The sequence below is a fragment of the Haplochromis burtoni genome, unplaced genomic scaffold, assembly GCF_018398535.1.
Source record: "Haplochromis burtoni strain Fernald_Lab_line unplaced genomic scaffold, NCSU_Asbu1 Contig_328, whole genome shotgun sequence".
NCBI lineage: Eukaryota > Metazoa > Chordata > Actinopteri > Cichliformes > Cichlidae > Haplochromis > Haplochromis burtoni.
The window spans coordinates 398043-413603 of NW_024582689.1; the positions used below are offsets into that span (position 1 = coordinate 398043).

The 15561-nt window shown below is 40.4% G+C and overlaps 1 protein-coding gene across 3 annotated transcripts in view; it reads right to left on the bottom strand.

Annotated features, from left to right (window-relative positions):
* The window catches only part of rnf24 (ring finger protein 24), a 31381-nt gene that overhangs the window by 13063 nt on the left and 2757 nt on the right, over window positions 1-15561 (bottom strand). The window contains exons 1-3 of one of the 3 annotated variants that reach the window (XM_005942004.3): window positions 6528-11677; window positions 6288-6330; window positions 4326-4475 (exon numbers count right to left, since the gene is read on the bottom strand). In XM_005942004.3, the coding sequence (XP_005942066.1) occupies window positions 4326-4468 (143 nt within the window). In that variant the 5' untranslated portion in view covers window positions 4469-4475; window positions 6288-6330; window positions 6528-11677. Of the gene's footprint in view, window positions 1-4325; window positions 4476-6287; window positions 6331-6527; window positions 11678-15561 lie in introns of those variants that run through there. The other 2 variants (XM_005942002.3, XM_005942003.3) reach the window with 2 other exon arrangements.

Genomic DNA, 15561 nt, shown 5'->3' on the forward strand with positions numbered 1-15561 from the left:
GGGGGGGGGTGCTCATTAGCCCACAAGTACAATGTAAAAGTGGGCAAAAGTGGGAGAATACTTAATATGAAAACCAGGTGCCAAATAGGATAGAATTACGCTGCAGTCAGTGCCACCTACATAAAAACATGTATCATCTGCCCTGTGGTATCATGAGCACGTAATGAATATTATAAACTGCAGTGATGACTAACAGATTCAAATATACTTGCCGCATTTGTTCAGAGCGACTATTAGTGCTCCTTTTCCACGTTACAGAAACACCCAATACTTAAGACTCTTTGAATGTTTGTGCAAACTGAACTGCATATTTTGCACCTGTGTGTGTATGGTTTAGAGACTCGCTGAGAGATGTGGTTGCGTTTCTCTGTGAGAGTCTGCCTTCTGTCAAAATGTATCTGCGAGTATATGTCTGCTGGAATCTTGCGAGTGAACTCTAACGTGTTACTTCATCTCTCCTTTCTCGCCCCTGCCGGTGATGCTTTACTGCACAGAAACCTTAAGATTCCCCCTTCATGGTGGTGTGAGCCGTGTCCACAGAGCTCCACAAAGTATTTCCCAAATATGGAGCAATCGTGTCATTTTTTGTAAATTATCGGACACCATGAGAAAATTTATACATATACTCATAACTGATTCACCCTTTGGGAGACTGCATCTTTAGAAGTCTTTTTATGGAGCCAAAATCGCTCATTTGCATTTAGAGAGTGAACCTGGCAATGTCAGCTTTTAGTACTGAATCATGGGACTGCATCAAAGTCATTAAGTGTCTCTTTACAGTTAGATGAGGAATTGTAAGGACACAAGAGGAGTTAATCTACTTACCATTTGCCCTGCAAGACAGGACATGACAAGATGGCGAGGGGAGAAATTTTTGGGCAACTGCTGCTTCTCACTGTTTTAGATAAAAAACGCTGGGCATTATTTGTGTTCAGTCTGCTGCTGCTAGGATAAAACCCCTATTGCAACAGCAGCCGGGACAATTTGATTAGGCCAGTCGGCTTACAAAAGGAGCTAGCAAGGGAATGAAATCATGTCCACACTAATACGTTTTCATTTTAAAAAGCAAAACTTTCTGGATGTTTATAGCTAGTGTCCACATGGCCCTGACTCCTACAGCAAAGTTCTGAAAATGCTGCTGGACACATCTTAGCTTGTGCTTTTTTATTATTCAAACTAGGAGCGCCGCAGATCAAACACAGTTTAATGTCAAGTCCAGCTAATTAGGATCTTTTAGCTAACGGCCCTGCTAGGTCATTCCTAGAATAGCTCAGTGCGTAAAGGCTGGGGATAGGGCTGTTCGATATGACGATATATATCGGATGACGATATAAAAACGTCTATCGTTTCATTTTACGCTATCGTTTGTTTCGTGGTGTCGCAAAATAAACTGTTTATGGCAAGATTTTTTTTTATCGTTTTGATGGTCACTGTAGTGGCTATATTAATTTCTTAAAGTTCTCTCCTTCTCTTATATTTTATATAACCAGTGTTGGGGAGTAACGGAATACATGTACCGCCGTTACGTATTTAAAATACAAAATATGAGTAACTGTATTCCGTTACAGTTACCGTTTAAAGCCCGACACGGAACCAACGTATTAGCCAGAGGTCCCTTTACTACGGTTCGGAGCCACGGACCTTCAGTAATAGTAATAAATCACACAGCAACAGTACATTCATGCAGTTGTAAAAAGCATGATAATATATCCAAAGTCATCCAAAGTATTCAGAATACGTTACTCATTGAGTAACGTAACGGAATACATTTCAAAATACATTTTGGGGCATGTATTCTGTAATCTGTAGTGGAATACATTTTAAAACTAACCTTCCCAACACTGTATATAACCACACTATGGACGGACAAGCGCCTGTTTTTATGCGTTGTCGTTAGCAACAACGACGGTAAAACCATCGCGTGTCCGCTTGTTTATGTTCCACATAAACCTTTCACAATAAAGCTCAAGATCCTGTTGAGACTTTTCAAAATAAACTGAATCACGTGAAAGAGCAGATTATTTATGGATGAGAAGTAAAAAAGAGCCAGCAGGTGCTAAAAAATAAACCTTAGACTCAAACGTTAGAACAGGCAACCCGCAGCACGCCGTGCAATAAATACAAAGAAAATGGCGGCCGGTACAACTTATGTCTAAAAATGTATCGTTTCATGCATCGGTTAAAACACTCGACTCCGGGTAAAGGACGCGCAGCTGGAAACACTTCCCGCAAGTCGAGCTGCCCGAGATTCACAGAATTGACAGAAAATGTTACATTTTTGTGATTTATATCGTTATCTGGACGATAAAATTCTTATATCGGGATATGAGATTTTGGTCATATTGCACAGCCCTTGCTGGGGATGTTTTAAACTCCCCAAAAGAAACATCCTGTTTTGTTCTTCTGTTAAATGAACATTACGCTGTCTCTTCACATTACAGACAAGCAGGACTTGCCCAGCTCCAACATTACTGCTATCTTTCTATTAACTAGCTACAGCCGCTAACTCAATGATAACTTAACGGAAAAGACATGTGGCTGTGTGGTAACATTTAACTGTGTGCACTGGCCTGGTTAATATGTACGTTAACAGTTGGATACTTGTCAGTGTCTCAGCTGCTTTGCCAAGTCTGTTGCGTTGCTGTGGCTGCGTGTCCATGAAGATCGCACCATTAGGATGATTGCAAACGAGTATCTAAATTTTGGTACTAAATGCTATAGTAAGAATTGGCCTCATCTGGACAGCCAGACACGCATTTGGAAGCAGTTAGTATTTGCTGTCCTCTACCTCATGACCTACTCTAGAGAACAAAAAGACATCAGCCCTGGCTAACTGGACACTTCAACATGGATTATGAATCACAACACGTTCACGCCACTTCTGTCAACACAAACAGTTATGCGATGTACGCTTTTAACCATTTCAGTAAGTCCAGAGATGGTTTTCGTAACGTTACTAAACAGATGAGTGTTCATCTGTTTAGGGATGGTTTTTTGTCAAAAGCAGCGTATCAAAATGAAAACGTATTAGTGTAGATGTAGCTGGTAAGTAGCAATCTCTGAATTTTCCTTTAAAGGAAATAATTACACTAAAGATGCTGTGCTTACAAAGGGGCTTAAAAAAAAGATTAGTTACAAGCAACATGTTTAAACACCAGTGGAAGTTTAATGCATATCCTAAAGGTTTAGGTTAGGTTAAGTGGCAATAAAGCAGCAAATAAATAAATGAATAAAAAAAGTTATTACTAGTTTCTTTGACATGTAGTGCCATGATCATCATAATGTATCAAAAAACCACTTTGGATATCAGCCATTTTTAAATATTTTTTAAGATATCAAATTGTTATATATGTATATCAGAGAAACTTTCTCCAAACTGTGCTGTTGAAACTTTTTTCCCCACTTGTGAGAAAACTATTAGCAAATGCTTATTAACACACATTTCTCAAAAAAAGGAAGAAAACAAGAGCTTTTTTCTTTCCCCACAAAATCTCAGCCTAAAGCAGCAGTGACAAGTGCCATACAGTATGTTGTTAAAGGCTACAAGGTCATGTTATGTAACCAGCTCGCACGTATGCACAAGCATTTCCATGTTTCTGAATTACTAGTTATAAAGAACTCATTAACATTAAGCCATTTTCAGTACTCAACATCTCCTCACATTATGCAAAAATATGGACAGAGCTAAAGTGAAACAGTACAAGGGGAATTCTGAATGAATGTGAGGCAAACAGACCTAGAGAAAGAGCTATCGTGCCGTTGCATAATGACAGTTTTCAAGTGTCAGATGAGCACTGGCTCTGATGGTTTGGTGGTCAAGTGGTACGCTGTGTTCTAAATCGCCATCGTCTTCGAAAACAAGCTTCACACAACCTCTTCTGGACAGAGCTGTGTGAATTACAAATGTGCGCGCAAATTCCAAGCCTGCTGGGGCTGATTTACAGGAATGGGAGAGTAATGATTGGAATTTGCTTCCTAATTTGCACATGTAAATGAATTTGTATAGGCAAATCTGGGAGCCTTCTCAGGTTAACTGATTTACAAATACCAACACAAAAATCAATAAATAATGAATGTATTAAAAAAAATACAACAATGTATCTCTTTAAATGATTAATAAATGTTTGTATCTTCCATCCTAGCTTTTCAGAGACCACATGCGGTACTAGCACCAGATTAATCTTATGCACACACTAATGTTGCCTGTATGACACTTTATGCCACAAACCCGCATGGCAAAGCAGCCATTTCTCTCTCACACACAGACACATTATAAAAATTCCAATCCTCCGCTGATCCCAAGCTAAAGTCTGCATGACTCTTACCTTATTAAGTAGCAGCAGAAGAGGAGGCTGAGGATGAAGACAAAGATGGCTGTCCCAAACACCACAATGTAGATGTTAAGGGGAAGGTTCTGGAACCCTATATTTGGCATCCTGAAACTGTAGTGTGGGAAATCGGAGCTCATGGATAGCCTGGATGGAAAGACACAAATGGACATAAGTACTTCCAGACACCAACACAGTCCACAGAAAGAAAAACCCTTTGTACCAGTAAGAAAACTAAATGACTCTAAGGAGCTGGAGCTGAGGGCATGTCATCATTTTAGAAGTGCTGCTTAACTGTAATACCATAATACCAAGTGTTACAATTAGTTAACCTTGATGAAGTGATGTAAAATACAATGTAATGATAAAACACGGGTTAACTGGGACTTGTTGTCCAAAGGCAAAAACCATCCTGCATGAAGGTAAACTTAAACCTCAGAATCTGCAATGAAAACAAACAGCAGGGCAATGATGCAACGAGTAATAAAGGGCAACTCAGAAAGCACAACTGTGACATTATAGCATTCACGACCTCTTGGTATCGAACCACTAAAGCTTTGTTTCTACCAAAACAAGGCAACAGAACAGAGAAAATTGTTTATTTATGTAATTTATATAATTTAAAAAGAGTGTAAACACATGTGCAGGCAACTTTTGTTTAATATTTTCTTCCATGTTTGTACTTCTGATAAACTTAATCCATCAAATCCAAGGAACACTAACAAGGATAAACTGGCCAAGTGCTCTTACTCAACTTATGAAAAAGGACAAGACTGGGCATGTCTGAGCCTACCCACAGAAGATGAGGAGGGGGGACCGGAATAACTTTTGCTCCTTTTGGACCCGTGTCTTGTGCTCCTCCCTCTTCCCTAAAGGCTTCATTCCTGTACACTTCCCGAGTGGAAAGTTTTGGAGGTTTTACTGAGGCCATTAACAATCCCCCGCTCACTGTATAACTGTCCACCCCCCTCCCCCAAAAAAAGCTTCCTATTACATAACAGAGTCACCTCCATATGGTGGGCACTTTCTTAGCTTTATTTCGAGGCGCTTCTACATGACATTACTCCAGCTGGTATTAGCAATCATGATAGCTGCCTTGCTCCAGAACGGCAAGTCATCCATACATAAACGTGGTTGGCACAGCGTCTCTTTCTAGCTTTACACAAGAGCAATGCAAGGCACATGGTTTATGATACAGGAGAAGTAAAGGACCTGATGTTCTCCTAACAAATGTTTCAGTGGCTCAGCATGACTTTGAAACTGTCAGCTTACAAAACGACTGTAAAAGCTACGAGGACCGAGATTTATCCCTTAAATATAAAGAGCTCTGAGTGAACTGAGCACATGGAGTCACCAGTTTAAAGGGGGGTGAAACGGGAAAAATGTCCCAAATATTAGGCACAACAGCCAGGTCAAGCTTGAGTAGTATCGCAGAGGAAACTGAGCCCAAATTGTATGTGTAAGTATCACATCCCAGAGGATGGAATCTGGCGTTTAAGATAAGCATAGCTTAGATAAGGAATGAAGCTAGCGTGCTGTCTTCAGAAGAGAGGCTATTGAACTCAAAAGCTAACTGAGTTTTTTGTTTGTTTTTTCCTCCAAAGACACTTTGAAATTGAATGAAATTCTTGTGACTTTAACAACAGTTTCCTCTGCTGGCCTGCAAAACATTGTGGTGCATGTAGAGATCAGAGTATTACATGAACATCAGGGAAAGTCTATTATATTCAATTTCAAATATCCTAAACTCATAGGGCTCCCGGTGGCCCCGTGAGTTTAATCATTCATGAACGAGCAGCAAAAAAGACATTTCAGTTTAGAATTTTGCCAGCTAACTGAAGCTTGGTAGCCTCGCATGTGCAAAACTCAAGCCCCGAGCTCAACTGTCTTCTTCACAAACAAAGTCCAGGCAACCATGCTCTTGTTATCCGATAACAAACATGCCTCTGTGCTGCGTACCTTTGACACAATGTGAGAAGCACCTCCAGAAACACCTCCAAAACTTGAAAACAAAACACACACTTTCATTTACAAGATTAGTCCTCTGTTGCAATCTTGCGTCAGTTCACACAGTTAGAATAATTTCTTCGAGTAGTTCAAGCTACCAAGTTACACAACTACATGTTAATGAAATTATCTCCAGACTGCATCACTTATATTTTTGTTAAATATAGAATAAAGAAACTCACATATACATACCCTATTGGTGCTTTCATGCTGAAGAGCAGAAAAGTGTGCATCTATCTGTAACACAGGCCTTTACAAAGTGCCATGCTGTGTCCTTGAGAGCCTTTTCACTGAGTGCATCTGTTGACTTGTTTGGATCATATCTGCGCCCTGTTCATAAAGGCTCCCTGCCAAACTCGAGCCCCTCTCTGCTCTCCGACTCTTTTGGCTTCTCTGTATTAACAAGAGCTGAGCCGAAACTGAAGCTTTGGGGCCAATTCCGACTTACAAACTGTAGAGATGGAAGGTTGGAGACACGGCTCAACTCCAAACCGCATTGTGACGCATGCTCTGTTATTTGTGAGACTCTTGTAAACAAAGGAGCCAAAGTGGACAAACTACTGTAACTATTGTAAGACACAGTTCCTTTATCTGCATTCAAGTTCAAAGAAAAAAAAAAAAAGCTTCTGTCTGACATATCAGGCCAATATTGGTCAACATTGTCCAACCAACACAGCCGCAGCATCATACCCGAGCTTAACTAACCACAGAAACATGCTGCGCAAACACCTCTGGAGAAATCTGAGTGCGACACACTGACAAACCTGTTCCTCATAGTAGATAATTAGGACAGAGGTCTTCAGCACAATCTGGAAAAACAGACGCTGGAAAATTGGAATAAAACTAAAACACTACAGTTTGGAAAACTAGTATTTAGTCGTATTATATATTTTTATACGTCTAGTATTATTTTTTATTATTAAGTTTTTAAATGTCATTCATAAAGAGTGGCATTTTGTCAATGGGGAACAGTTTAAATACAATAATGAGACTAAAAACAATTATTTCCACAGTTCTTAAATATCGCAAAGTAAACAAAAGCACATAAACTGACATGTGACCCAAGCGCTGAACTTTAACTCTGTTTCTCTGAAATCCAGCACAGATATGGTTTTATTGCTTGCTATATGAGAGACACGTAGGTCAGGGATCTGGTTACTGGGATGTGTCATTTAGGTATGCTGGTCACGGCTAATACGATCACACTGAAAGATAGGTTTAAGAAGTCTTTTGCCCTAAACCATGAGGCTGTGTCTTTCACTCTGTGCAGCATCCCTTCAGTATCAAGATTCGCTGACTGACAGGGTCGTGGGTACATCAAGATCTTGAAATATAACCCCCTTGCAGTCAACAACTTACATACCTCCAATTTTGTTTGTGTGTGTGTGTGTGTGTGTGCGCGTGAGGGGGAGCGGCATCACGTTGTCAAACACAGGAGAGTATTAGAAAAGGAGCCAGTGTGAACTGGGTGATATAAATTATTCTTTTTGTATTAAATGTATCTGCTCTCCTCATTCCTCCCTTTCTTTCACCACCTGCCTGTCTCCCTCAGACATTTTTACACGGCCTCACCCTATTATGTAACCAGCAACAAGGCTATGCACACTGCAGTTGCATTGGAAATGAAGATGAGTGGGAAAATCTTCACATTCCTTGTGCATGGCTTTGTGAGACACGATTGAAGAAAAACAAAGCAAAAGTAATTATTCTATTTTCATCAAGAGTAAAATAGAAAGGAATTCGTGCAAAGTACAAATGAGGAAAACATGACTTTTGATGTTCACCTTTTGTCTGACCTCTGATATTTTATTGTCCAGATTCATGTGCGATGGGACTAGAAAGAGTTACTCCACACTGAGCTCCTATATGTGGGTTTCCTAATGATAACAGCATATTCTTGCACAGAGTTTATTTCAAGAAGTTGCATGATCCACACGACCAACCACAATTCTTCAGTTTAATGTCACATCTTGGGGATGAATACACACAGGAAGAGGCATGACAAGCAAAGGAATTCCTCATAAAATGTTCACAACTGAACACTGAAATGTCCAGTATTTTGCGTTAATGCTGAACACACGTAAGCTTGTGACGCGTGTCACATGTAGCAGAATCACGCATCGCTATCGTCAAGCGGTTACGTACACGACTATTTTAGCGTAACTGACTGCACAATGCCCAAAGTACAGTGCCGCAGCACGATGACTAAAGGACACAAAGGATACATTTTGTCTGCCGAATCATGGGATTAAAAAAACAAACAAAACAACAACATTATCGGGGTGTATCTGCAGAATTTGTTGTTTTTGTGTCAGCAGGATGTACTTAAACACAATACACAGGGCACATAACATCACGAATGTCAGCAGCAGACTGTAAAAACAACAACCATGTAATACGTGACAAGAGGAACAATTACACGCAAATTAAACTTGTGCGTCAGATCTACGTCGTAACTTACACCATAAGTGCAACCCCACCTAACCCTACGCCGCAACCTTCTACGTAACCTGGTGTGCACCTCCCAATAAATGTAACTACAATCGAGTCCATGGTTTGTTTGTTTTGTTATGGTTATACAAACATAGTAAAATTATAAAGCGAGCACTGATAAAGCCAGCCAGCACGTGCAGAACATTTCCCTAACCAGAGAAAACTGAAAAACTTAACTCAGATTGTTTCCACAGTTTTATATAATGAAGATAAACATGTGTTGCCTAACTTACTGGGAAGTTTCCAATCAATTTTCTACAAAAGCAAATCATCATAAGGACACGTGAAAAAAAAAAATCAATGAAACTTCAGATATTTGTGTACATTTGTAGTCTGTGTTTGTTTTGTTCCTACCTACAACTGAGCCTGATTCTGATTTGATCACAAACTTTCAACTCCGTTTAATTTGAAGCAACAGCTCTCCTTAGACCCGAGACAAAAACAAGCCGGAAAAAATAATGGGAGAGCTGTTGCTTCCCATTTGTCGGAACACTGTGCTTCTCCTGGGGATAACATCAACTTCCTAACTAAGAGAGGAGCAAAGACAATGTCTCAGACTGCACTTTTTCATCTCTGCTGGCAGGCAGTTTCAACTTTTAAACTATTTCATAACTTTTTTGGGATTTTTTTTAACTGACTGCAGCCCATGAAGAAACTTTTCCAGTAAGCCAGTGACTCATGATTTATCTGTGCAACAGACTGAAAGCAAAACAATGTTATGCAGTTGTTTCACACTGTAAAACATTCACATCTACTTGAGTCTGATAGGTCAGCCTGATAGAAAAATCTACACGTACGTTAAACCCACTAAAACAAACCAGATGACAATGTAGCCAGTACAGAATAAAGTCCTTATAAGAACGTTAAAAAGGGTCACCCTTGGATACAGACCTAATATTTTCAATGAACAACCCAGGATAGGAACCTTCCCTTTCCATTCGCTCATTACCACACCTCCTGATGAGCATTGTGCAACTTATTAATGATATAACTCACAGTTTGTAAACCTTAAACGTAAAGGACACACCCCACCTCCACCACCCACAATCCTGCCTTGAACTTCTGATCAATAGAAGCTGAACCTTTTTGAACAAGTACCACATGATCCCTCTATGTTTCTACTTTCTTTTGTCCAGCAGCTGGTGAGTTTTACTGCTACTGGCTTCCAAAGAGGAAAAAGTAGTTAAAAGCTTAACAAATTTAAAAAAACGTTACCTATATAAATAAACACCAAATTGCTTTTAAAACAACGCCTAAACTTTTAAATCTGTTGTACAGTTTCTTGTTATCAGCCCTCAGCATTATAATACACAAGATGCTGTATGAAGAGAAGTGGAAATTTCCACTAGCAGCCATGAACGGCCATGAGGTTTGCACATCTGAAACTTAATATGCCAAAGGGCAGCAACAAACACCAGGGCCTCACAGGCAGAGTAAGGGGCTCTTTAAAATGTGCTGGCAGCGAAAAGTGAAATGTCTGCACTCACATGACACTTCACTTACATATCATATTTTCAGCAGTTTAATGTTCAGATAACTGAATCTAAACACACCTGATCCTTATGCCTTAAGACAAGGGTATGATACAAGCCTCAGCGTGAGAGAAGAAAGCTTTTAAACAGTAATTCAATGAAAAAGATGGATTATGTTTTGCATGCAGCAGGTAAAGACACGGTTGTGCATCTCACTATTTACTTTTGGCTAGCAGTGCCCACAAACGCTTGCTTTTCCAAAGTTGGACCAGGTTCTACAATAAGTAGGTCACTGTAGCTGTAAATCTAGTTATGGAGACGTGGGCGACAGGGTTGTCAACGGGGGCGAGCTCATAGCAACTGATGACACCTAACAGAACTACATGCGCACTTATACATTCAGAAACATGCATGAAATCCACACATATAACAAGCAGTCTTCGTCATCATTAAGTTTCCCTAGAAAGTGTTAACTGTAAGGCTCCTTTTCTAGTGCCGGAAATGTTGAGTATACTTTGTCACTAGCAAAGACGCCGCCCCTCATTTGCTGATCGGCTGTTCGATACGGTGTTAGCCTTACTTTTTAATCTACTTGTGCATATTTACCGACTCAACACATGTGAATCAGTGAGGAGGGCGTTTTTAGAATAGGTAACCAGTCATTTGTAGACTCCTCAAAATAAATCACTCTTTATTAATTTTATCTCCCTGCAACAGAGACAGAAAGCCAGGAACAGTTTTATAAAAGGAAGTCATTAAAGAGACACTGGGGACTGGTGTGATTACTTAATAATAATAGATGAAACATGAATGCAGTAGTACAGGATTTTGAGGATTTTCTGGCATGTCCCAGTTCAAAAGCCAAACGTTTACAAACCACAACTTTTAACCATCATTAACCAAAAAGAAAAAAAGTCTCCAGCATCAACAACCTCGTATTCACTCGACTTTCATATTCATATTTTTTCCCTGCTTGTCTGTACTCTACCTGCCTTGCCTCCACACTACAGCTTTAGAACCACTGGTGTAGTATACGGAAGGGCTGTATTTGCAGTAGGCTAATTAGAGTTTTATGATGTCAGTACAGCCTGTTCCCATCCCGCCAGCATTAATTACTGCATATTTGTCAAAGCTAGTGGCTCAGTCAGGTACAAGGTGGCCTTGGAAATCTTTGCTCCTGAAACACTGGGTCAAAGCACGAGTGAATCAGAGTGGTCACTCCCACCTCATCGTTTGTCACATCTTAAACTGAACCAAGCGGCTGTCAGTGCTGAAATATAAACAGCAAAATTAAAAGGCCTTGACAATTTGTTACAAGAAAACCTAATTTAACTACAGTGGGGCAAAAAAGTATTTAGTCAGTCACCAATTGTGCAAGTTCCCCCACCTAAAATGATAACAGAGGTCAGTAATTTGCACCAGAGGTACACTTCAACTGTGAGAGACAGAATGTGAAAAAAAAATCCATGAATCCACATGGTAGGATTTGTAAAGAATTTATTCGTAAATCAGGGTGGAAAATAAGTATTTGGTCAATAACAAAAATACAACTCAATACTTTGTAACATAACCTTTGTTGGCAATAACAGAGGTCAAACGTTTACTATAGGTCTTTACCAGGTTTGCACACACAGTAGCTGGTATTTTGGCCCATTCCTCCATGCAGATCTTCTCGAGAGCAGTGATGTTTTGGGGCTGTCGCCGAGCAACACGGACTTTCAACTCCCGCCACAGATTTTCTATGGGGTTGAGGTCTGGAGACTGGCTAGGCCACTCCAGGACTTTCAAATGCTTCTTACGGAGCCACTCCTTTGTTGCCCGGGCGGTGTGTTTTGGATCATTGTCATGTTGGAAGACCCAGCCTCGTTTCATCTTCAAAGTTCTCACTGATGGAAGGAGGTTTTGGCTCAAAATCTCACGATACATGGCCCCATTCATTCTGTCCTTAACACGGATCAGTCGTCCTGTCCCCTTGGCAGAAAAACAGCCCCATAGCATGATGTTTCCACCCCCATGCTTCACAGTAGGTATGGTGTTCTTGGGATGCAACTCAGTATTCTTCTTCCTCCAAACACGACGAGTTGAGTTTATACCAAAAAGTTCTACTTTGGTTTCATCTGACCACATGACATTCTCCCAATCCTCTGCTGTATCATCCATGTGCTCTCTGGCAAACTTCAGACGGGCCTGGACATGCACTGGCTTCAGCAGCGGAACACGTCTGGCACTGCGGGATTTGATTCCCTGCCGTTGTAGTGTGTTACTGATGGTGACCTTTGTTACTTTGGTCCCAGCTCTCTGCAGGTCATTCACCAGGTCCCCCCGTGTGGTTCTGGGATCTTTGCTCACCGTTCTCATGATCATTTTGACCCCACGGGATGAGATCTTGCGTGGAGCCCCAGATCGAGGGAGATTATCAGTGGTCTTGTATGTCTTCCATTTTCTGATGATTGCTCCCACAGTTGATTTTTTCACACCAAGCTGCTTGCCTATTGTAGATTCACTCTTCCCAGTCTGGTGCAGGTCTACAATACTTTTCCTGGTGTCCTTCGAAAGCTCTTTGGTCTTGGCCATGGCGGAGTTTGGAGTCTGACTGTTTGAGGCTGTGGACAGGTGTCTTTTATACAGATGATGAGTTCAAACAGGTGCCATTCATACAGGTAACGAGTGGGGGACAGAAAAGCTTCTTACAGAAGACGTTACAGGTCTGTGAGAGCCAGAGATTTTCCTTGTTTGAGGTGACCAAATACTTATTTTCCACCCTATTTACGAATAAATTCTTTACAAATCCTACCATGTGAATTCATGGATTTTTTTTTCACATTCTGTCTCTCACAGTTGAAGTGTACCTCTGGTGCAAATTACTGACCTCTGTCATCATTTTAAGTGGGGGAACTTGCACAATCGGTGGCTGACTAAATACTTTTTTGCCCCACTGTATAACTTCAAGCCACAAGTGAGACAAAGGCTCATAGTAGAGGTGTCATGAGCGGGGAAATAACCTACAGAGAGCAAAACCACTTGTGTACCAGGCTGTACATAGGCGTCTGTAGTCTAGGGATTGACTCCCTTTTGGCGCCAGCAACAAATGGCCATTTGAAGCTTGGCATGTTTTGGCACTTGTGCTTTGGCTTAATGTTCAAACCCCAAAGGCTCACTTGTAAACAAGTTTCTTTGAGCGTTCTTTCGCTTTCACTAGTCTACCACGCTGTAATTCACTCCTGTAATCGCAAAGATTAGAGTTTACCTTTATGGTTTTTTTCTCTATGGTGTTTTGCGTGCGGTGATAAGTTGTTATTTTTCGCTCGGTTTAGTCTCGATAGTGTTGCTTCTAAATGAGAAAATCTGCTGCCTACTTCATGCTAACTTTTAGAGTATGTTTTTTGAGGCTATATTCAAGCCATACTTGAACATTTGATTGATTTCTCTTCCTTTTTAACCATTTTTGTCTGTCTCCGTCTCCATGAGCTCGTCATCGTTCCTCAGTGGACTTTCACAGTAACACAAGACGACACAAATACGAGAAAACTGACACACACAGCTGCCTCATAGCACTCTTGCCCCTGTGCTTCTCTGCAGTTTCTTTTTTCACCCTCCTTTCAGCACTCCCTGCCACCTCATTAACCAGTTTCCATTTGACTGTCAAAGTTTTACTTTCTTTTCTGCTCTTCATTTTATTTGCAACTTCTCGGCTGTTTATTTGCCTTCTAAAAAGCAGCATGATCACTGAACAGGCTCGTGGTTAAATTGTAGCAAGCAGCGTCCTTTTACAACTACCTACTTTAGGGAAATGGGACCCTTGGATGTGCAAAGTGCAGGGTCACAGCTAGTATAAATAACCTGTAGTCATGTGAGGGTGAGTAAGTCAAGTAGAAACATGAAAACAAGCTGAAGTCATATCAATTCTTAGCGTTATCTGCTATTGACCCACAGGGAATCAACAACCAGCCTATGTCAAGTGCAACTTTTGTAAAGAAAACAAGCTGTAAAACTAGTCAGTTAACCCATAGTTAGTATCAGTGAGTCCATACATAAGTGAATTTAGTACTTAGTACTTAGTTGAGGCCAAGAGCCACAAGTGAATGATCAGTGGGTGAAATCTAAGCATTAGATGATTTTCAAAGGGGATCATAAGTATCTCTCTTCACCATATACTCACTAATAGAAACCCTATATTTTGGTTTATTTACTTGAGAAGAATAATTAAATTGGTTATCATTTGTGAAGGCTTATTGTGATACAGATACATATGAGCACAGGAGCGTACACAAGGATTTGTGGATCAATTACATCTCAAGTGCTGCAGCCATCAAGCTTGTATTTCCAGATCAGAGAATATTTGGAACATGTTGGACAGGCTTTAAGCATACACCATGAATTTGTTAAGTCGCTACCGGTCGAGGATGAGCGGATGAAGACAGGACAAAGGCATGGAAGAAAGGCAGAGATTAATATTAACAAACAATTAAATGTGTAGACACATAGTAGGTGAAAAAGGTGACTGAAGAAGAAGTACTAAAGGTATCATGGGAATCCTCCAGCAGCCTAGACCTATTGCAGCGTAACTAAGAGATCACAGGTGGATGTTTTTGTATCTGTGACACAGCTTTGCCTAGTTTTTCTGAGTATCTAACAAGTCTTCAAAGAAGGCATTAAAAAAGCAGAACGGTCATCATTGATGCTCTGTCAGACAGTGAAGTAAGAGGAAGCCCAACCCCTTACTGTTACAGACATCCAGTGTTGCATCACCAGGTGCCCTTGAGGAAAAAAAACAGCCCACTTTTTAAGTAAACAGGCATGGACTTCACTCCTTCCCTCATGGAAAATTTCTGTGTAATCGGTTGCACCATCAGTTCATTTCCTCTAACTAACACTATTTTTCATAGACTTACAAGCTATTACCATCATGGACTGTTCGCTGCCTGCTCTCACTGAATATTCACTTACATTTTTTGGTAGTAAACTTTTGTTACAATGTTTTCTTTTCTTTTTGATGGCTGAAACTGCACAGAATCAAACATGCTACTTCGAATGCTTGAAGGCTGTTAAAATAAGCTTTATTAAATGGATTTCACATTTATGAGCAGGTTAGTGTTAATGTACAACCAATCCACTTGAAGACTGAGTGATTGCTAATGCTACTATCTTTATCAATACGCTAGATATAGGCATTATACATACATAACCCAATTATTACATTGTACAAATTAAATATCCCTGCTTGCCTTACTTGTAGAGGAAAGAAAAAATTGGGGGGGGGG